General features: G+C 41.5%; 1 protein-coding gene across 2 annotated transcripts; it reads left to right on the forward strand.

The window, feature by feature from the left end:
* The first annotated feature begins 9,497 nt into the window (after nt 1-9,497).
* Nucleotides 9,498-22,102, forward strand: SLC25A28 (solute carrier family 25 member 28). Of its 2 annotated transcripts, XM_007478649.3 has the most exons (4): nt 9,500-9,912; nt 16,376-16,604; nt 18,013-18,069; nt 19,454-22,102. In XM_007478649.3, the coding sequence occupies exons 1-4, from the start codon at nt 9,622-9,624 to the stop codon at nt 19,969-19,971; spliced, it is 1,095 nt and encodes a 364-aa protein (XP_007478711.1). In that variant the 5' UTR covers nt 9,500-9,621; the 3' UTR covers nt 19,972-22,102. The 2 variants fall into 2 exon arrangements, with proteins under 2 accessions (XP_007478712.1, XP_007478711.1); XM_007478650.3 differs by lacking the exon at nt 18,013-18,069 and having other exon boundaries at nt 9,498-9,912.
* Nucleotides 22,103-22,808: the final 706 nt, after the last annotated feature.

Below are 22,808 nucleotides of genomic sequence, written 5' to 3' on the forward strand. Positions count from 1 at the left end.
AAAAAGAGACAATTCAAATACCAAGGAGCACCAATCAGGATCACACAAGACCTGGCAGCTTCCACACTAAAGGACCACAAGGCTTGGAATACGATATTCAGAAAAGCAATCTGAGGTCTCCTGCACAAGTTCTTCCAGTCCAACTCTGAGTCAGAGAATCCTCCTTGATCTCCTCAAATTGAATCAAATATATCTTCAATTGAATTGAAAATCTCTTCTTCTGGCCTCTGGTCCTCTTTTAAAGATCTTTTTCTCTTGTGTCCCTCTCCTAAATTTCACATTTACCAATCACAGCAGATGCATACTCCTCTCCAAGACTGCCCATTCTTTAGTTAGATTATACCTTTTTTTTGGTTACTTAACACCTTTTTTGGTTAGTTCACCTTTTGTAGTTAGTTAACACCTTTTTGTAGTTAAAATGGGTAGATCTACTTCAAATACTGAGTTAACACTTTTGTAGATTAAAATCTAAAAATATATTGTGGATTACAATTCAATCTTCCCAATAAAGGAAGAGTTAAGTACCTTCATTGTTACAATCAAGGGATTACAATTTAATCTTCACAATTGAAAAATGAATATAAAATCTTAAAGGCATTACTCTGTAAAACTAGAAGGATAAAATTCAAGATGAACCAAGGCTGGACATCAAGGATTTTGCTTTTGATTTTTACCATTTTGGGGAAGAAAGTCAGAGAAGATACAGGGCCACTGCTCAAGGCAGGAGGATCAACCATTACTGATAACAGAGAAAAGGAAGAACTGCTTAACTGTTAGTTTTCTTGGCCATGGATTTAGATGGAAGGGTAGATCAAAAAATTAATATGTGCCAAGGGAAATATTGTATAATATACTCAATATATATAAGGACATAGTAACCAGCTCAGATGAACTACACCTTTGGGTATTGAAAATTAAAGAAACAAACTGCCAAATGTAACTGGTGAACCAATCAATAGAGATGGTAGTTGTATGATACTCTGCCCACAGCCAGATTAGAGTGCTATGTTCAATTCCTGGAATTGTTCTTTAGTACAATGACAAGATGGAAAGCTTCTGGAGAAGTGCAATCAGGATGGTAAAGGTCATGTGAAGATTGGATTTAACCACCTCCTAATTGTAACAATGAAGGTACTTAGGTCTTCCTTTATTGTGAAGATTAAATTGTAATTCCCTATCTATTTTTAGATTTTAATCCCCCCAAAGTGTTAACTCAGTATTTAAAGTAGATCTACCCATTTTAACCACATGGTGTGAACTAACTACAAAAAGGTGCAAACAACAACAACAAGGTGTGAACACCCATTTCATGCATTGAGTGGGCAGTCCTGGAGAGGAGCTTCTGCTGTGATTGGTAGATGTAAAAATTTAGGGGAGGTGACACAAGAGAAAAAGATCTTTAAATAGAGGAAACAGAGGCACACAAAGATGGATCAATTCGATAGATCAAGAATTAAGGAGAATCACTAGGAGAAGAGACTGGAAGACAGACACTCAGACTTAGAGTGAAGATACTTGGTTATGGAACTGGACCCCTGAAGGAGCTCATGCAGGAGACCTCAGAGTACTTTCCTTTTAGATGGTCACTATGGTGAGTGTAAAGGCTGACTTAGTTTCCTTGCCTTTCTGGAGGTGTGAACCTCCGAGAAAGGCCCATCCTTTTGAGACTCCTTTCCCCTGGTTGAAAGCCATAACTTTCTCTCTCTCTCTCTGTCTCTCTGTCTCTCTGTCACTCTCCCCTTTTCTTACTTCCTTAATATCTTCCCTGTATTGTAAAAAAAAACTACCATAAATTCAATTTTACTTTAGTAATTCTAATTCATTTTGGGATTTAGAAATTAAATCCCTGGCGACCAACAATTATTCAAGTCCAACCAGAAAAAATTAACAGTCAGCATATCCATTATAACTGAGAATGGGTTGAAAGATGTAGGGATATTTTAACCAGGAGAAGTGAAGACTGCTAATAAGGAGAATATGGAAGGAAAGGTGTGCTGACTGGTAGTAGTTTTCAAGTTCTTTAAAGGCTGTTAGTTTTAAAAGGAATTAGACTTAATGTTGGGTCATAGAAGACACAATAATGGACACAATTGTAAAGAGGGCAATTTAGGTTTCAATCAATCAGCAAGTACTTGCATACCTACTGGGCATGAGGCAATGTTTGAGGTGCAAGGTACATAGGCTTGATCTTAACAACCAGAACTAATAACAAAAATGAGATGGGCTGCCTGGGATAGGACTAAGGAGAGGGGTCAGTGTAGCAAGTTCTCCCTCTCCAGAAGTCTTCAAGCAAAGTTTAGATTGCTATTATTGGTTATGGAGTAGCTTGGGGCACTCTATAAAGTGTCTGAGGCCAAATTTGAATCCAGGAACTCCCATCTCTATGGTGGCTCCCTACCCAGAGTCACCTAACTGCCCGCCTACACACAACCAAATACACACCTATACACACATATTACAAATTAATTGCAAAATTATAGAAGAGGGAAGAACTTATTTAATAGTAAATCATATGATGGAAAAAAAAATTGGCAGTTTTAACCACATTCTCACAATATGAACTAACTTACCCAAAAGTTAATGCAATCTTGAATGCAATACAAGTGAGGAGTCTCTTCTCCTTTGCTTCACAGAAGAACTTCTTGAAATTGTAGTTTGGACTTGATATATCATTCAACAAACATTTATTAAATATCCATGAAAGTAATGAATGCTGGAGGGGATGTGGCAAAGTAGGAACATTAATTCATTGCTGGTGGAGTTGTGAATTGATCCAACCATTCTGGAGGGCAATTTGGAACTATGCCCAAAGGGTGATAAAAGACTGTCTGCCCTTTGATCCAGCCATAGCACTGCTGGGTTTGTACCCCAAAGAGATAATAAGGAAAAAGACTTGTACAAGAATATTCATACCTGCGCTTTTTGTGGTGGCCAAAAATTGGAAAATGAGGGGATGCCCTTCAATTGGGGAATGGCTGAACAAATTGTGGAATATGTTGGTGATGGAATACTATTGTGCTAAAAGGAATAATAAAGTGGAGGAATTCCATGGAGACTGGAACAACCTCCAGGAAGTGATGCAGAGCGAAAGGAACAGAACCAGGAAAACATTGTACATAGAGACTGATACACTGTGGTACAATCTAATGTAATGGACTTCTCCATTAGTGTCAATGCAATGTCCCTGAACAATCTGCAAGGATCTAGGAGAAAAAACACTATCCACAAGCAGAGGACAAACTGTGGGAGTAAAAACACCAAGGAAAAGCAACTGCTTGATTACAGGGGTTGAGGGGATATGACTGAGGAGAGACTCTACATGAACACTCTAATGCAAATATCAACAACATGGAAATGGGTTCAAATCAAGAACACATGTGATACCCAGTGGAATCGCTCATCTGCTATGGGAGAGGTGGTGGGAGGGGGAGGAAAAGAAAATTATCTTTTGTCTCCAATGAATAATGTTTGGAAATGACCAAATAAAATAATGTTTAAAAAAAATAAATGTAAGGAAAAAAATAAATGGACACCCTAATGCAAATACCAACAACATGGAACTGGGTTCAAATCAAGGACACATGTGATACCCAGTGGAATCGCTCATCTGCTATGGGAGAGGTGGTGGGAGGGGGAGGAAAAGAAAATGATCTTTGTTTCCAATGAATAATGTTTGAAAATGACCGAATAAAATAATGTTTAAGGCGGGGGGGGGGGGGGGGGGGGATAAAATAAAATACATAAAAAATAAAAATAAATAAATAAATGAAATATCCACTAAAAGCAATCCACTATGCTAGGGCAGGAGATAAAAAAAAAAAGACAGTCCCTGCCTTCAGAACCTACATCCTTCTGGAAATATGATTACATAGACATGTAAATAACAGCTAATTTGAGAAAGCACTAAGAAACTCCAGGATCTGGAAAGCCTTTGTAGGAAGTAGCTAAGATGATTAAAAATAAAATAAATAATAATTAATTTTTTAATTTTAATTTTATTTATATTTGTATATATTATAAATATATGTATATATTTAATATATAATTAAATAAAATAATTAATTTTAATTTAAAATAATTTTAAAAATTAAAAAATAAAATAAAATACCTAACATTGCCAAAGTGCTGATCATATGCTAGTGACTACACTAAGCACTTAATCTCATTTGATCCTTACAATCACCTTTGGAGATGGGTGCCAATATATTAACATTTTATAGATGAGTAAAGTGAGAGAGGGGTTAAGTAACTTGCCCAGGGTCACACACCTAAGAATTATCTGTGGCTGGATTTGAACTCTGGTTTTGCTGACTCCAGGCTTGGCACTCTATCCACTGAGCCATTTAACTATTTCACTGGACTATGCATCCAACTAAATATTCTGAGGGGTAGCGGTGGGAAAATTATGTATCCCAGGCATAAAGGGCAGGTAAAATATAAATGGTAAAATGATGAAGATGGGATATAGTGGTTAGAGGTCAACTAGTTAACCAGTTTAACTTGTTTACTCACCACCTCCTCCCCAACCCCTTGGAATTTATTTAGTGCCTGCATTCTACAGAAACTGATTTGAGGCCAGGCATGGTGGCCCATGACTAGCCTCAAAATAAATACATAATAAAAATATCTCAAATCCCTGCTAAGTCTCTGCTTCCACCCACCCCAATCTTAACTGGTGGGGTTGGGGGTGGGTGCTGACAGACTGCAGAGCCTGGTTAAGAGCATAGAGAGGCAGACATTGCATTCTGTAGATTTGGGGTTTATAAAGTGGTCCTAGGCCAAAAGGAATCATAAGACACATATATTCTCAATGCTTCTGTTGCTATACTTCTGGTATCTGAAAATTTTCTGAACCAAGGAATATAAATTTAAGATATTTATTTTTAATTTTTTTAATTTAAATTTTAGGCACTGATATAGAATAAATATGTTCTACATACTAATTTTGTAAAAAGAAAGATTTTGTGATCATTTATTAATATTCTATATATATTTTACTACAGACATCATATCCTTGGTTACTGGACAGTTTTTGTTGAAATATATTTAGATGAAAAACAACAGAATTCCAAATGTACAGAATAGGAAAGATCTGGCTTAACAGCATCACTGCAAAGTTTAACCCACAGAATATACCTGAGCCTGTACATTAGCTGTCTTTTAAATGTTGGAAGGATTTTTCATGTGAGAAAGACAAGAGATACACATTGCTTTGAAGGCAGAGCTAGGAACAAAAGCTGTTACCAAGAAAGCAGATTTTAGTTGACCATAAGAATTTCTTAACAATTAGGATTATCCAAAAATTCCTAAGTAGTGACCTTCCATATCACTAATTAAGGTCAGAGGCTAAATAATCATGGCATGGACAGGACTCACTGTGTAGGTTTCAAGTTTTTGTGGTCTATTCCATGTTGCTTTTTTTATCTGTTGACCAAAGATAATCTCACTAACAGTTATTTCCTTGACTTATATAACATTGCCACCTGCTACATGCAGCTTTAAACCTAACTGGAAGCCAGCTCCTCTAGGGAGCCAGAAAGTGATAGTATAACTAAGAAATTATAAGTTTCCAATAGAGGTAATAGTACATTTCCTTATTTCATGGTCATATTTTGACAAATAGTGCTGGTTAAGTCAGTCTACTTCCATGCTAGCCAGGCTCTAACCACATGGGGGCTATTAGGATCTTCTTAGATCTTTGGAACTTGAAATATAGCAACAGGGTCTTACTGTCAGCCCAAGCTACTAAAGAATGCATAGGAATATAGGTGTTGGGAGCAGGGGAGGAAGACACATTAGTTGAGATAGATGCTTTTGCCACCACCAGCAAGGAGTGATGACAGTTCAGGTCTCACAGGAAAAGTCATTGTTTACAAGGTTGTGACTGTGTTGTGAAGATAAATTCAATCAAATGGTTCTAGATTGGCTCTGGTTCCCCTGGAAGGTGATCCATTCAATTAAACAAATATTAGTTGCATATTGTTTAAGGTAGAGGCTAGGGATACAAAGACAGAAGTGTAAAATATCCTGCCCTCAAGGAACGTATATTCTATGAGGGGAGACATACATATAGTTATATAAAAAAATCAATACAAGGTAATTTGTGGGGGAAAGGCAGCCATTGATACATCAGGAAAGGCTTCAAACAGAAAATCACATTCGAAATGAGTTTGTTGGAAACTAAGGATTCTGAGAGATGAGTAGGAGGCATTCCAAGCATGGGAGGCAACCTAGTACAAAGTCACGGAGTTGAGATGTAATGAATAGGTGTTTATTGTTTTTTGAGTTGAATGGAATTAAAAGGAAGACAACAGTATTGGAATGAGCCTTGGATTTGTAGTCAAAAGACCTGGGTCAGAACCTGAACTCTGCTACTTACATTTGTGACCTTAGGCAAGTGAATGAAATTTTTCTGTTCACCATTTCTCCATCTGTAAAATGATGGTAATATCAAAGGTCCCTTCTAACTAAATCCTATGATCCAATCCTCTTGGCTTATTAAAAAGACCTCACATTCAAAGGCAGTGTCCAAAGTGGAAAGGTAGCAAACCTCAAAGCTCGGAAGTCCAGAATCCAAGCACTCACTGGGTATATGCTAGCTATGTCACTCTGAAAAGGCACCTAACCTCTCAATGATCTAGGAAGCTAAGACTATAAAGTGCCACTTTGCACTGGTGCAGAGATCAATTTGCATTGATCACCATTCATTTTCTGAAATTAAGGATCCAGTGGCTATCACTGAATAATGTTCTTAACCAGTAGTTATTTGTCCCTCTCCTGAATTCCTATAGCAGTCAACATCTTTAACTGCAATTTGCCATTGTGCCATATAGCTATGTATCTACATGTCTCTTTCTCTCTTACTAGATGGCCTTATTCATCTTCCCTAATATCGAAAACAATAACTTACACATTCTAAGCATTCAATTCAATGTTAGCAAGATAGGGAATGAGAGGGAGCTGACCTAGGCTAAGGATAATCTCTTCTTGTTCAATAATGTTCTAAAATGTCCCATATCAACACCGCTCTCAAAAGTTATATTTAACTTTTGACTCATTTAAGTTAAAAGAAAAAATACTGTCACTGGCCAAGGCTCCTTCCTAAGAAGAGGGAGTAAATGGGCACTTCCCATTTGGCTAAATGTGGTGTCAGATTCTCAACATTTCTCATCCAGTCTGTACTTCTACAGACCTTCCTCAAAACTTCTTCCTTCTTTCCTTTTATTAACCAAAGGAAAGGAAGTGTAGAGAGAGACAGATGAGAGATATGGATATAATTGCTCATGTTAGGGGAAAATGAAAAAGCAGACCGGATATAGAGAACCGATCCTTTCTGGGAAAGACTGTATATCTATTAGTCTGGGAGTCTTTATTTGTGTCCCTCTCTCAGATTAGCTGGTTCTTCCCAGAATATTCATTTTAAGGAGGCCCTGGCCAGTCCTATCTTCTTTTCTTTCCAGGCTACCCTCCAGATGCTTGTACATGAGTGTTCCTATACCAAAAAAATTCAAAATCAAGTCCCTATCCTATCCCTACAAATTCCTGATTTTGGAGAATACTACACTAAATTTGGGAGAGAAGGTTCTAATCTTTCAGTCCTCTACCTTCTGGTTATTCTTTCCTCTCTCTCTTTTCTGAACATTTATCCTCCTTCCTCAGAAGACTGGACCAATCTTACACCACTAAGTTCGACAGGCACATATTTCCCCAAAACAGATGAACACTATCAGTTGATACTACTCTCTTAATAGCAAAGGTACAATGACTGAGGCTACAATTCACTAAGAAGCAAATCTGTAAGACCAACTTGGCCTTTAGGGATGGGCAGGCAGATACAGAGGAGTGACATTGGAAAAATAACAACAGTTAATATTTGCATACTCTTTTGCCTAAATACATAATACATTCTACCTTCATGCCTTTGCATGGAGGTGGAATTGTGTATAAAATCTGTTTAATGTTTTAGCACTCTAGCCTTAAGTCTACTTACCTTACTGAGTTATACTACCATCCCTGCCTCAAATGCACTCTTCATTGAATCCCTACCTTTTTTTTCAAAGATTGGCCCAAATGCCACCTCCTATAAGCCTTTCCTGATCTCCTGGGTGGGAATACCCCATCTCCTGAAATTAATTTATAGAGGAATTTTTATCTGACATCACCAGTAAGCACTGATTAATCACATAAGAGGCGGCTAGGTGGCTCAATGAATAGAGTGCTGGGTCTGTAGTCAGAAGATTTAAATTCAAATTCAGCCTTAAACGTCCACTAGCTGTGTAACTCAGAAATTTATTTCACCTGTTTGCCTTTTTCCACTGGAGAAGTAACTGTCAAGCCACTCCAGTCTCCTTGCCAAGAAAACCCTCTTAGGGTCACAGCGTTGGGCACGACAGAACCACATGCTAAGCATGTCAGATATAAATTAAGCCCAACACGTGGTCCCTGCCTTCAATCTAAGAGACCACGTGCAAGAACCCCATCCACACCAAATCTATGCAAGGGAATGGAAGATTATCTCCAGGTCCTAGCTCTCCTGGAATCTGAAAAGGCCTTTTGCAAAGAAAGCGGGATCTTAGCTGAGTCTCGGATAGGGGATCCAGCAGTTGCCCGGCTTGGACTGTAAGCAACTTGAATACAGGTTCAATTTTGCTTCCATACCCCAATACCCCGCACACAGTAGGCGCTTATTCAATGGGCTATCGACGATCTCAATAGCGGAGGCTCACAAGCCTGACCCGCGGCTCGCCCGGTCATTATGTGTTTGGGTAATTGGATCCAGGTAATTGGACGCCGCCTGGACTTACAGCGAGTAGTTCTGCCCGGCGAGAGGCGAGCACCCTGGGGCAGGGCGCGGCAGGGCGGAGCCTCTCCCTCCTAGGTAAAAGATTCCTTCCACTCTCCCACCCCCAACCCCTCCAAGCATTCAGGGTAGTGCCGCCAGAGCGGCGAGAACCAGAGGAGGAGCAGCCGACTAGGAAACTTAAGATGCATTCTCGAGATACAGCTCTAACGGCAACCCTAGGCAGTTTGACCTTGAAGCCCTCACCCCGCCCCCTACGTCATCCCGCCCGCAGCGCCGGTGGAAGAAGAAGCCAATAGCAAGCCCGTGCCCAGGGCCCCTTCCCCTCTGCGAGGCTTCCCTCTCTTTCTATGGCCAATCAGATATCGAGGTGGTGGGGTCCAATGGGCGCGACCAAACCTTCTGGAGGCTTTAGCCTATCACTGTTCAACGTGAAGTTCTCCCGCCCTCCAAAGGGTACAGAGGAGGGTCACTTACGGAGACGACCCAATCAATGGCTAATAAACAAGACGCTCTGAAGATCAAAGGGGAAGGGGAGGATCCTAAACGCTAGCAACGCCTCAGGAAGAAGAAGCGACGGGTAGATTCACCAATGGAGCGCGCACAGCTCCGGGACGCGAGGACGAGGGTGGGGCTATCGCAGCATCTGCGCCAATGGTTGGCTGGGGGGCGTGTCCTCGGGGCCAAGCGGGAGCCGGAGGCCCCGGACTCGCTGGGCCGCGGCTGGAGCGGACACGGCAGGGCGGGGGGGAGGTGGCTGCTGCGGCGGAGGCGGTGACGGCGGCAGCAGCGGGGGTGGGAACCGCAGCTGGCCCGGGTGGATGGAGTTGGAGGGGCGGGGGGCCGGCGGCGTGGCGGGGGGACCGACGACTGGGCCGGGGCGGAGCCCCGGAGAGTCGGCGCTGCTGGACGGGTGGCTGCAGCGGGGCGTGGGCCGGGGGGCCGGCGGCGGGGAGGCCGGGGCCTGTAGGCCCCCGGTCCGGCAGGAACCGGAGCCCGACCCAGACTACGAGGCGCTGCCCGCCGGAGCCACTGTCACTACCCACATGGTGGCGGGCGCTGTGGCCGGAATCCTGGAGCACTGCGTGATGTACCCCATCGACTGTGTCAAGGTGAGACCCGGACCGGGATTCCCCCCACGAGCACCACCTGGTCCTGACTGAAACCTCGGGCCGGGTCTGGCCCACTCTCCCGGCCGGAACCCGCCTTCCGAATCCAATTCGAACCGAGACCTGATGCAGGGACCTGATCCCGATCCAGATCCGGGACCCGATTCGAACTGGGGCTGACGGCCAAACCGGGCCCAGGACAGGGGTCTTACCAAATTGAGATCCATCGGCTAAAAGGCCCTGGGATGGAAGAGGAGGGAGGAAGGGGGTAGCCGGAGGCACGTGAGGTGGGGGAGAGGCCCCCCTGTCTGCATTAGTGGCACCCCTCATCACATCAGGTGGAGAGTCTTCCTCAGTTACTGCTTAGTTCAGCATGTGCCCAGGGCAGGTCTTTACCATCTCTGCCTTCCCAGATGATGGGAGCAGGAGCCACAGATTGAGACTTAGCTGCAGGAGAAACTCTTTACTGGGTCATGCTTTCATTCTCTGTAGGAACTGGAAATCAAAAATGCAGCCAGAACTCTGAGGCTTAGTCTGGGGGGAAGAATGGCCAGAGGCTTACTTAGTGCATTGCACTTGATACCCCCATCTATGTCCTGAACATGAAAATTGAGCTGGAATCAGGATATAGATGTGTGCGACTCCGACATGAGGCAGGCAGGACCTTAAACTGGAAATGAATTCCTGTAGCCATGGAGCCACTGTGCAGAAGGGAAAATGAGTGTTTGAAGCATAGTGATTGAGACAGCACCTGAAAATTACTTGAAGGCAAAGACAATCACATTACAAAACAGTCTAAATTGATGAATCTGAAAGTTAGATCCTGCCCTGAAGAAAGGATGCTAAGAAAGTGAGCTGACCCTGACTTATCTATATTGGTCATGGCTTCTGGAGCAGCTGTCAAAATGATGAATAAGGTGAGGGCAGAATAGGAATGAAGCAAGAGCTAGTAGTTGGGGGAAGTTATTGTGATAGAACCTAGGGTCCTGAAGCCCAACTACTTATTGAAAGTTAAGAATCAGACAGTAGCTGACAGCTAACAAGCTCTCTTTTTCATGTAAAGTTCTCTTCCAAACCGGAAGATGTGATTTAGAATACACTATTCTTCCAGTTAATTAGTGGATTTTATTTTAAAAGGACCTTAGTTTTAATCGGTCTTCTCCAGTGCTCTTCTCTTGTTCCAATAGTGTTTCATGTTTTCGTTTGTAATTTGGACAAAGAAATGTAGACCAAGCTTGTTAAAAAGTTTTTTGAATGACAGTAAATAAACTGGGGTAGCTGCCCTTGGGGAAGTGATACCAAGTGTGAAACATGAGCAGATTTATGGAATGTTACTTTGGTGGAGAAGATTCTCTGTAGATTTCTACCTGTGTGACTATGGGCAACTTATGTAACCTCAATAGATCTCAGTTTCCTCCAATGTAAAATGAGAATGTTAAACTAGATGATCACTTGAGGTGACTTCCAGCTCAAAAATCTATGATCTTATGATGCTTTGAATGTTAAAAATTCAACATAATCTTAATAAACTGGAGAATAGAAATAACTGTTTTGAATATTGTCCTGGGAAGTTTGGGTGCTAGGCCCAGATCTAATCTATACTACTAACTAGTTTTGTGACCTTGTATAAGTACTGATATCTCCCTGGACCTCAGTTATCTATCTGTAAATTAAGGGGTTGAATGAAGTGATCTCCAAATTTCCTTCTGAGATTCTGAGAAACTAAAAAAGGCAAATACAAAGCAGGGAATTACAGAAATGAAGGTCTTATAAACACAACAGATAAGGGTCCAGTTGAAAAAAATTCAATACTCAGAATGAATTATATGTAAATTGAAGAAGTCAGTAATCATATTTGAAAAATTAGCATGGTTCAACTTTAAAAGAATTGTACTATATTTAGGCTGTTAGAGCACTTCGTCTAGCTTAAGGTCCTATATTTTAAGGGAAATGTCAGGAAATTAAGAAACAGGCCAAGGAAGAACAGTGAAAATCATTTCATGATTTAGAAAATGCAAAATGTGATTCTAAAATGAGATTGGATTTTCACAAGCAGACCAAAATTCCTTCAAATGAGAGGTGTCACCTTGCAAGGCTAATGCTGCCAGTCAGTGCTGCCATTCCTCAGAACAAACTCCTCCAAGAATAGCTGTCAAATCCCTCTGTCCTTTGGAATGCCCTCCTGGGGTGCAAAATTTGTGACCTGAGTGATTAGATTTGAATTCTGAAAACAGTCCTAAGTCATTCAGACTGGAGCCTGGTGACTGACCATTGCAGTTGTTAACGCTGAGTAAATACTCTTTGGAACCCAGAACGCAATGGGATAACAAGAATGAGCCTGATTTTCTTGCACAGCCCAGAAACCAACTCTAGACAGCTTCCAGGCAGAACTTCCAAGAAGTTTTGAAGTCATGACTGCACTAATGGAAGAAGGGTATAGACCTCAAGATAATTGTTGTAGGTCAGATGAGTGATTTGTAGAGTTTTTTAAAAAGTCTCCTTACTGGATATTCTCATCTTGTTGGTTTGGAGGGAAAAAAAAGTCCTTGGAGAATTTTTACTAAATCTTCAAGTATACAAAGGCCCTTTTAAGTAGAGTAATTTTTTTCCCTTTTCCCCCCCTAATGCCAGAGCTTAAGTTACTTTAGAGAAGTAGGTTAAACATAGATAGCATTTTGTGAGATGATATTAGATCCTATTACAGACATGGAAATTGAGTTCTCTTCCTTTCTCTTAGAAGCTTCCAGGACAACTCCCCTGAGCAGATGTATCACAAATGGAAGGGAAGAAGGCAAAAGGGGAGGGTAAAAGGAAAACAACCCTCTCCCCACACATCCTTACCGCATAATCATAAAGGCATTCACCATAACTAACTGAAAGTTTTCACTTCCTCATGGCATCCAAACCTGCACAACCCTCATGCTTTTCAAGATCAAGCCAGCTTGAAATATCCTTATGAGGGATATGAACCATAAATACCCAGCCTTGTTCTGCCTCAGGCAAAGCAGGGCAGAACCAGACATACCACTTGTAGTCCTGTATTCTAACAGCCAGTTGAAGGGTGTGTGATTTGGGTGTAGGAACCAAATGAGGAGATTGAACTAGATTGCCTTCCCACTCCAAATCCTATGATCCTATGGGCCTAAAAAGTGCTGGGTCTGTATGCCTCAAGACTGGCATAAATCTTATCAGATGGGTCATAGATGTTTATCCTAGACCCCTGAAAGGTAGGAAGATGGGGTGAACATTGCCCTAGACGATGTCTGAAGGAAAAGCACATTGGCTTAGAGGAAGAAAACCTGAATTCATATCCCAGCTGTTTTGTGTAACCATATACTTTTGTGGCCTTAAACAGGCCACAACTCTCCCGCCCTTAGGTTCATCTATAAAATGAAGGTATTTGATGAGGTAATCTCTAAAAGAAATAACATTCATGGAGGTTGTTCATCAGCCTTCTGAAATCAACATCAGTTAAGGTGTAAACTCACCAAAAATGTTCTCCAGTGGCATGGAAAAAGATCTGTGCAAAGAGCAGATAGAAGAGGGAGAAGTATCCTGATGTAATAGAAAGACTTGGGCTCTAATCTTAGCTCTATCACTTACTATTACTTGCAAGTCACCTGCCTATGTGCCTAGGTTACTCTGTGGGCCTCCATTTCCTCACCTGGACTAAATCATCTCTAAGGTTCTTTTTAACACTAAATTATCTGATTTAATATCATCTTGCTCACCAGTAACTATGTCTATCTAATACTAGTTATCTGCTTGGGCTGCTTATCTAAATAGTTATTCCTCTGGATGGTCTGAAAGATTAATAAATATATTTACTTTTGTCTTCTGGAAAAGAGCAATGGCTTATTGTGATTGATGAATCCTCTGGGATTCCATCCTCTCTAGGTTTCAGCCATATCCTTACTGACTATCCATTAGGAAAGGCCTACAAAGGAATGTAAATTGCTGAGCACTCTCTTTAGTGATCAGCTAATCTAGTCTCCCAATGTCTCCAATTTCTTACTGGGATGATAGAACTTTTGTATTACCCTGAGTTTGCACAAAGTGTCAGATATCTGGATCCTCTGAGTCCAGTGCTTTGAGGAAAAAAGAGAACTAGATTTTTACAAGCTGCAGGTTTAAACAAAGTACCATACCATATTCAGACGTTATTTGAGTCATTGATAAATGTGCCAGGTACTTTGAATCAATGTCACTAGTTATACAACATAAGAATTTGATGGTTATGTTGATTCTAGGTCCACATGATATGTCACGTTGTGAAGTCAACACCACAAACATTTATTGAATGACTTCTGTGCGCTTGGCCCTGAGGGGAATATAAGATGAGTGAGATACAGTCTCTGGCCTCCAGGTTTTTACTTGTAACACACAGATGAGCAGGCAGTGGTTTGGGCTGTGGAATACTCTTCAAAGGAGTACCTGCCAAGAGGATATTGTGGTCTGTGAGAGTTTTTTAAGTAAAATTAACTTCTTAAATTACATTAACATTTGCTCCTGGATCACAGAATACGATTCTTAACAATGGTGAATGGCATTTTCTATCATAATTTTAATTTATTGATTACACAAATGAGAATTGCAAGGGTTCTTGCTTTCCAGGGCTTATTCTGCCTCTTGACCACTTTGGTATTTGGCCAGCTACTAACAGGAACTTCAGTGCAACCTCATTCCACAGAATCACAGAATTTGAAAGCTTTCAAGAATCTGAGAGGTCATGTAGTCTAATGCATATACCACAGGAATCTCCACTCTAACTTACCCAATAAGTGATTAGTCAGTCTCTAATTGAAATTCCTTCAAGGAAGGAGAACATACCTCCTCTTGAGGCAGCCCCTTCCATTCTGGGACAGCTCTAATTGTTAAAGGGTGTTTTTCCTGACATCATGCCTAAACAGGCCTTTTTAGCAACTCCTACCCATTGCTCCTGATTCTGTCTTCTGGGGCAAAACAATTAAGTTAAATCCCTCCTCCACATAACAGCCCTTCATATGCATGAAGATAGTTGTCATGGCCTCCCTGGGTCTTCTCTGTGCCTCCAATTAATCTTCATATGACATGGACTCTGGTTGCCCTTTTTCTGGAGAGTTTCCATCTTATAAATGTTCTTAAACAGTGGTAACTAGAAGTGAATTAATATACTGTCAGATAAGGGCCTAGACAACAGTGGGACCATCACCTCCCTCTTCTTGGAAGCTTGACCTCTTTTAATGCAGCCTGAGATCATGTCATCTCTTTGTCTCCCATACTGACTCATTGAGCTTACAGTCTATTAGAATCCCCATTCTTAGAACACCATTGTTAGAACAACTGCTCTCTGACCTTGCCTCTCCTAACTCGAACGGGTGACATTGATTTTTTTATACTCACATATAAGACTATTACATTTATCCCAATTTCATTTTGGTGGATCCAGCCTAAATGCTCCAGTCTGTTAAGATCCTTTTGAACCCTGACTCTGTTTAGCCATCCTTTGTATGATCATCTTTGTATGATCTTAAAATGTGATGAGCATGCCATCAAAAAAGTCTTTGATAAACATGTTCCACAGAGCCATACATAGATCCCACTGGAGACTACAGCCACATTGACATTGAACCATTAATAACTTCTCTGAGTCCAGCCATCCAACCAGGTCTGAATCTAATTCTAGTCTAATTCATAATCTCTCTATCTTCTCTGTAAGAATGATATGAGATACTCTGCTGCCTAGAATTGGTTTCCAGGTAAATGTAAACTACTTTTAAAGTTTCAGGAAAGCATGCTTTTCAGGTAGACCATAGTCCTATTATGTGTCTTTTCTCCTTAGATAAAACAAAGTAGGAAATCCATTTCTGCCCAACTAGTCCCTTGGAAACCAGATTGCCAGCTTCACCCTATACTTCCAACCCTGAGGAATGTAAGGGCACCTTGTTGGTTGTTAAAACTGTTAGCCACTCCCTCGTGAGAGGGTATAATGGGTGGACAGGAACTGGGTGCTGGATAAATATTTGTCAAATTGAATTTGAAATCCATTTTGCAGAACTCTTGGATACCTTGAGTTTATTTGAATATCAAGCATCTAATTCAGTGGAAGTTAGAGGAAACCTCACTTAATTCTGGGGAGCCTGTTGGCTACTCCTTTGTATAATTCATTTTGAGATTCCTCTAAAGGACACATCTATAAATATAGAATAGTGTTAATTTTCTCAAGGAGAGGAGTGGTGTTCTACCCTCAGGGTTAGAGCTGGCTAGAGCAAGAATGGACAGGAATAAGATTCTGGAAGATTAGAGGATCTGGAGAGAATTGGAGTCAAAAGCCAAGTATTGCTCCTGCAGGTCAGTAGTGATTGACATGGCATTACTCCATGTGGAAGGCCTTTCCATTGCCTGGAGCATGTGTGTCTATAGGGGTTTGGTGAGAACACCTAGCTCTCTAACACCATGAACATCACTCTTCTCTTTGTAATTTCAGACCCGGATGCAGAGTCTACAGCCAGACCCAGCTGCTCGATACCGCAATGTGTTGGAGGCCCTATGGAGGATTGTGCGAACAGAAGGCTTGTGGAGGCCTATGCGGGGGCTGAACATCACTGCAACTGGTGCCGGGCCTGCCCATGCCTTATACTTTGCCTGCTATGAAAAGTTAAAAAAGACATTGAGTGATGTAATCCATCCCGGGGGCAATAGCCATATTGCCAATGGTATTAATCCTTCCCATGCTGCAACCCTTACCCACCCCCAACCTGTTCTTTGGTCTTTTTGCTGCTCTCAACACTTAGATACTTCAAAAAATTTTTTTAACTGAAGCTTTGGTCAAGATTAGACCAGATTAGAGGGAAAACATCAGCAAACTTTGAATTTCCATGTGTGTTCTTAGAATACCCATTGGCTTCAACACTTCAAATATTCTTTCCTCCTACCTCTTGCCTGCATCCCATGTTTCTTTCTGGTGCCGTGCTAATTGGGGACACTCATAGAATAACCCTAATCTCTGCATCATTCTTAAATATGCAGTTGTCATTTCTCGTGAGCAAGGTTACTTGTGGAATAGGAAGCAAGCACTTAACACAGTGCCTGGCACATTAGTAGGCCCTCAATAAATATTTATGGACTATATGAACTACTTCCTATTAGATATTCAGAGGAGCAGAAAGACTAGAGGTTAAGTGTCTTGAATAATGAGATGAGTTTTTGGACTAGCTGTCAGAACAATTTATAGGTAGTAAGACACCTTCTAGTTATATGAAAACGAGAACTTTGGGGCATGAAGGGGACAGGGATGGTTAAGCTGTATAGTATTAGAGTGTGCCCAATTTTAAGAATTGATTCAGTGGTATATGCCAGGGAGATTATAGTTTGAGGATTAAAGGAGAGGTACAGACAGGAAGACTCTAGGCAGGAAGATTTAGGAGAAGGGGATAAATAGTTGAGAAGCTACTAGGTGAGGCCTTACCTCTGTGACCCAGTAAGGTCATCTCCCTGAGTGACTCACATCCCTCTTCCCTTGCTTAGACATCATACTGACACTTGGGTAGCTCATGTGTCTGCAGGAGTCACAAACTATATCAGTTCTTGATACAAGATATTTTCCTGGTACATCTTTGGGAAATTTTCTTTGACTCTCGCTGGGCCTTTTGACTGAGATTTGGCATTGCCAGAAAGTACCCTTTCCATGGTATATACCAGCCACTTACATTGGCACATCCTCGTTTTGTTGGTAGTATCATCCAACTTTAGATTTTAAGGGCTGTTGATTTCTGATTTCTTGCATTAGTATAACCTCAGTTTCCCTTTTCTCACCTCTGATCCACACTGGTTGACTTTTGGAACATGGTGATTGGTGTTTGATGGGTCTTACTTCATCCTAGGATCACAGTAATAATAGCTCAGTGATATCTATATCTCTAAACTTTTTGCAGAGCACTTGATTTTTATCCTCCTTTTATAAATAAGGAAAATGAGGAATAGAAGGTTAAATAAATTGCTCAGGACCACAAAGCTAATAAGTGTCAGAGGCGGGATTCAAAACCAGGTCCTCCTGACTCCAACTCCAGCACTCTGCTCACCCTCTCCTGGCCTCACATGTGGCAGTTATTTTCTTATTTACAGGTGCAGCAGGGTGTGTAGCAACATTACTCCATGACGCGGCCATGAATCCAGCAGAAGGTAACAATTTTCCCACCGTTCTCCCTGAATAGGGAGTTGGTATCTGCTCTTCTGGACTCCCTCGGCTTCTTGAGGGGAAGAGAGCTGGTGGGATTTCAGTCTTCCACACCCCTATTGCACCTTGGGTCCCCAGGGGACTGCTCCTTCATGTTATCTGCTTGGTGGGGCAGGCCCCTTGGACAGTAACCGGATGTATTTCCCTGAATCACTGGGAGGTATCTTTGTCAGGGAAAGTGCTAGGCTTTGTAGGGCCTATTTTTGGTCCATCTGTGGGGAACAGGCCCAGGTTTGAGCATCCTTGGAAGTCAAGAAGCTTCCTGCTATTTTCTTCAAATGAGAAGTAAAGATGAATTCTTGATTCTTTTTCTTATAGGAATATGCTTAACCCCACCATCGGGGGTCTGTAGGGAACAGAGGCAACTATATTGCTATAAATAAATGGGGCTTGTCTGTGGCAGAGTTGGGTTTACCTTGTGTGGCGGTGGCTCCTTGTCTGGGCCAAAGCCAGGTGGTGGGAATCTACAGAGCCTAACAACTTTGATAAAAGGTCAGAAGCCACGCAGACACACATAGCTCACCCAGCATTATCTCCTTGGGCAGGGGGAGGTTCTCTGACATCAGAGTTAAACTTCTCTGGCTAACTGCTCTTTTCCTTTTGGCACCAGAGTTCATGCAGCTTCTCCAGGAGGGAAGTAATCTCTGTATTCAGAGTTAGCCGTTCTTGTATCTGGAGAAGGGATTGGAATTGTTAGGTCTGTGTTTATTATTATTATTATTGGTGCCAATAATAATACCATATGCTTATGTAGCTCTTAATTATTACAAAGCTCTTACATATATTATTTGCCATTTGACCCTTACAACAATACTTTGAGGTAGGTAGTTAAGTATTATCCCCATTTTGTACCTGAGAAAACTGACACGTAGAGAGGTAGACATGCCCAAGCTAGTAAGAGATAGGGCTAGGTCCTGAGCTCAAATCCAGCGATCCTCCTCTACAAAGTTTTTGTTGCCACTGGGACCAGGTATTCCTATGATTTTAGGCTGGATATAGGTAAATATTAGGGCTGAGAGTAATAGTACGTTATCCACAAGGTGGTGGCTTTGTCTCAAGAGGTAAAGTCCATAAGGACTTCCTAGGTTCCTTGAACATTAAGGATATCTTCATTGGCTTATAAATATGTGTAAAACATCCATTTAGAACTGAATGAAGGATCCGTTATGTCTTTATCCTCCACCCTCAGTCATTTTCTTTTTACAGAATTAGTAGCTTATCCATTTCTGTTTTTTCTTCTCTTTCATTGGCTGATCTGCTGGCTTGGGAATTTGAACCCGGACACCACCACTCCTGGTTGTCTTTCCCTTCTTTCTTGGTGGTCACCAGTGGTCAAACAGAGGATGCAGATGTACAACTCGCCGTACCATCGGGTGACAGACTGTGTTCGGGCAGTGTGGCAGAACGAAGGGGCTGGAGCCTTTTACCGCAGCTATACCACCCAGTTAACCATGAACATCCCTTTCCAAGCCATTCACTTCATGACCTATGAATTCCTGCAAGAGCACTTTAACCCACACAGACAGTACGATCCTAGCTCACATGTCATCTCTGGGGCCTGTGCAGGAGCTGTCGCTGCTGCCCTCACTACCCCTTTGGACGTTTGCAAGACGCTGCTCAACACCCAGGAATCCTTGGCTTTGAACTCAAATATTAGTGGACATATCACAGGCATGGCTAGTGCCTTCAGGACGGTGTACCAAGTAGGCGGGGTGACCGCCTACTTCCGAGGGGTACAGGCCAGAGTCATTTACCAGATCCCCTCCACGGCCATCGCGTGGTCTGTGTACGAGTTCTTCAAATACTTAATCACCAAACACCAGGAAGATCGAAGGGCTGGGAAATGAGGTGGCATCGAAGCTGGGGCTCGGTGCTGCCCTGTTCCTCTTCCTCTGTTACTCCCTCCCTGGCTGGCTTCAGTCTTTCCAGTTCACGGAGGTGGAAAAGGCTTTTCTGAGGCTGCGGGTGTCGTCGCCAACGCCACTTCTTGCCATTACCTGTTGTAGCTCTCCTGCCCTTCCTTACCCAGTGGAGCTTCCCCCAAGGAAGGGCAGTGTCGCACTTAGCAGCACAATATCCACATCTTCTCGTCATCCTTGGCCAGGTATCCTGCTCCAGATTATCAGAGCAAGAAGTCGAGCTCTTTCTCCTGGTTCCGAATAAAGAGGCTTCTTTAAATTAAATGGCTTCATTGGGTTTGTCTTATAAAAGGAAGCAAAAAGCAGCTAGCTACCTTTGCTTCCATTCTTAGCAAAGAGTTAAAGGTACATTGCATTTTCCTAGGATTTGCTTCTTCTTCTTTATGTTGTTTTTGTTTTGATGGGGAGAATTTAGGAGATTAAGGCTGCTTTGGCTCTGTTGGCATCTGTCGGAGTTCCCACCTAGACTGGTGGGCACCCAGACCCCATTACCATCACTCTTCCCTAGAGGAATGGTATGACATCAGAGAGTTCCTGGGGCTTGTTTGTTCTGATTTATAGCTCTTAAACTACCAACAATGTTTCCATTTTGTCTTTTTTATCTCATTTTAGGGCATTTGCAAGAACTAAAGTTTTACTCTGAAACTCCTGAGGCTTCTAGGAGGAAGTTCTACCATACCTGAGGCTTTGTGTATTCTAATGCTACAAATTTACAGCTATGTTTTGCTTTTATTAAGTGATAGACTGAGGAACTGAACTTCTATTTCAATTAATACTTAAGTGCCATTAGGTAATTTCTCAGTTCTTTGGTTTATGTGGTCCTAGATGCTTGGTAAAGCAAATTAAATATTAGACCTGCCTTCAGGGAGCCTGCTAGATTGGTGTGAAATTTGAGGAGCCACACTCTTGGCCTCAAGGCTCAGTTCTTTCAGATTCACAGTAATTCAGCCTAGACTAGTAGGAGAAAGGGTTTTATGTCTATTGGGACTCACTGATGAATGAAGATGGGAAGTGATTTGTCCTATTTATCATAAGACAGCATTCTTTTGATTTCCTTTCCAAAATTTATTTCAAACCATTTTCTCTCATTTAAAAAGTGAGATGAGAAAATAAGATGCTAAAAATCCTAAGTAATGGCTGCAGGCGATTGACTTATTTGTGTGTTGACAAGAATGTGATGCTAGAGATCTCAGAGGGGACTTCTGAGGATTTGCCATGGGGATGGTGCCAAGGGAGCACCAGGTATCTAGTCCCTAGTGCTTATGTGGAAATGAACATAGAATTGAATGGGAAAATGAAGAAATGGAATCCTTTGTTTTAACCTTTTTTGTATCATGAACCCCTTTTGTAATCTAGTAAAAACTATGGACTCCTTAGAATATTGTTTTTAAATGTATAAATATTGAAATACAGTTGTCAATATTTTTTTAAGTTTATGGACCCCAATTCTAGAGAACTCTTGTTCTAGAGTGACTTAACTTTATATGGCCCTATCCCCCAAGAGATGCAAGCCTATCCTGTCCCTAGTTATAATATAACTTTCAAAAGAATGCTTACAGAGATATCATGGAGGTAGAATTAACAAAACTTGGAAAATTATTGGATAGGGGGAGAGTGACAAATTATGGATGACTTGAGGTGGAAAAGGTAGGTGACTAGGAAGCTGGAACTAAGCTTGACAAACTGGAAAATTAGGAAAGGGTTGAGTTTGGGGAGATTCAGACTTAGAGCTGGAAAAGGCCAACCTTATTTTACAGTTAAGGAAACTGAGAGACCAGGAGGTTAAGTGATTCTCCCAAGGTCACACAGTAAGTTTGAGGTAAGGATTTGAAAACATCTTCCCAATTCCAAGTCCAGTGCCCTAATAACTTATACCATACTACCTCTGCTAATGAGTCTTATTGTCCTCTAGACAAAATATGAAAAATTGTATTCAATTGCTTTTAAATTTTTATTTATATTTAAACCTTTTGTTACTTTAAACTTGCTAAACAACAACAAACACGAGCATTTCTATATACACAGAAAAAATAAAAAGGAATGTGTCTAAAACCATGAATCTATTTTGAACAGCTTATTTTTTAAAAAATTTATATAGGAAATCAAGTCAACATGTTCGTTTCAGTAAGTAGGGGGGAAATGGTCACAGAACTTTTTTTCTAGGTTCAGAAGTGACCCTGTAACTTTCATTTGTCAAGAGATTCTTGCATTCGAGTTTTGGACTGGGAACCTGTTTATATGCTTCTTGGCCCCATCACTATTGTGCCCATGTCCAGAATGTGATGGTGCCACAAAGAAGGGATAGTGCAGAATAATTGTATAGAGAGCCTTGGTGTCAAGAAGATCAGAGTTCAAGACCCCCTTCTGGTACATTGCCTGTGTGACCTGGGAAAGTGGTTTAACCTTTCAGGGCTCTTAAGCAAATCACTCAAGATTCTGTTTGAGAACATTTGCCTATTTGCATTGGTAAGAGTCTTCTGAGTTTCCATTTTAGGTGTTTCCCAAACCAATGAAGTTTCAGGTCCAGGCCTACAGCCTCCCCACCCTCCTCAAAAAGAAGAGTAGAATGCATGGAGGTGAATTCTTATTGTTGGTAGTGTTTAAAAAAAAAAAAAGTGAACAATAGCCTCAGAAGTTTAGTTCTGGCCTTTCACTGATCTTGTAATGGAGATTATGAAATAAGAATGAGTCATGGTTCAAGCTTCCAGAAAAGCTTTCAATCTGAGAGGACAAGACCAACATTCATTAAATGATTACAGAACAAT

The sequence above is a fragment of the Monodelphis domestica genome, chromosome 1 (assembly GCF_027887165.1).
Source record: "Monodelphis domestica isolate mMonDom1 chromosome 1, mMonDom1.pri, whole genome shotgun sequence".
In the NCBI taxonomy this organism is placed as follows: domain Eukaryota; kingdom Metazoa; phylum Chordata; class Mammalia; order Didelphimorphia; family Didelphidae; genus Monodelphis; species Monodelphis domestica.

Coding starts and splice junctions, on each gene's coding strand:
- SLC25A28 (XM_007478649.3), top strand. CDS start 9,622: ATGGAGTTGGAGGGGCGGGGGGCCGGCGGCGTGGCGGGGGGACCGACG. Junction 9,913..16,375: donor ACCCCATCGACTGTGTCAAG/GTGAGACCCGGA, acceptor TTGTAATTTCAG/ACCCGGATGCAGAGTCTACA. Junction 18,070..19,453: donor GGCCATGAATCCAGCAGAAG/GTAACAATTTTC, acceptor GGTGGTCACCAG/TGGTCAAACAGAGGATGCAG.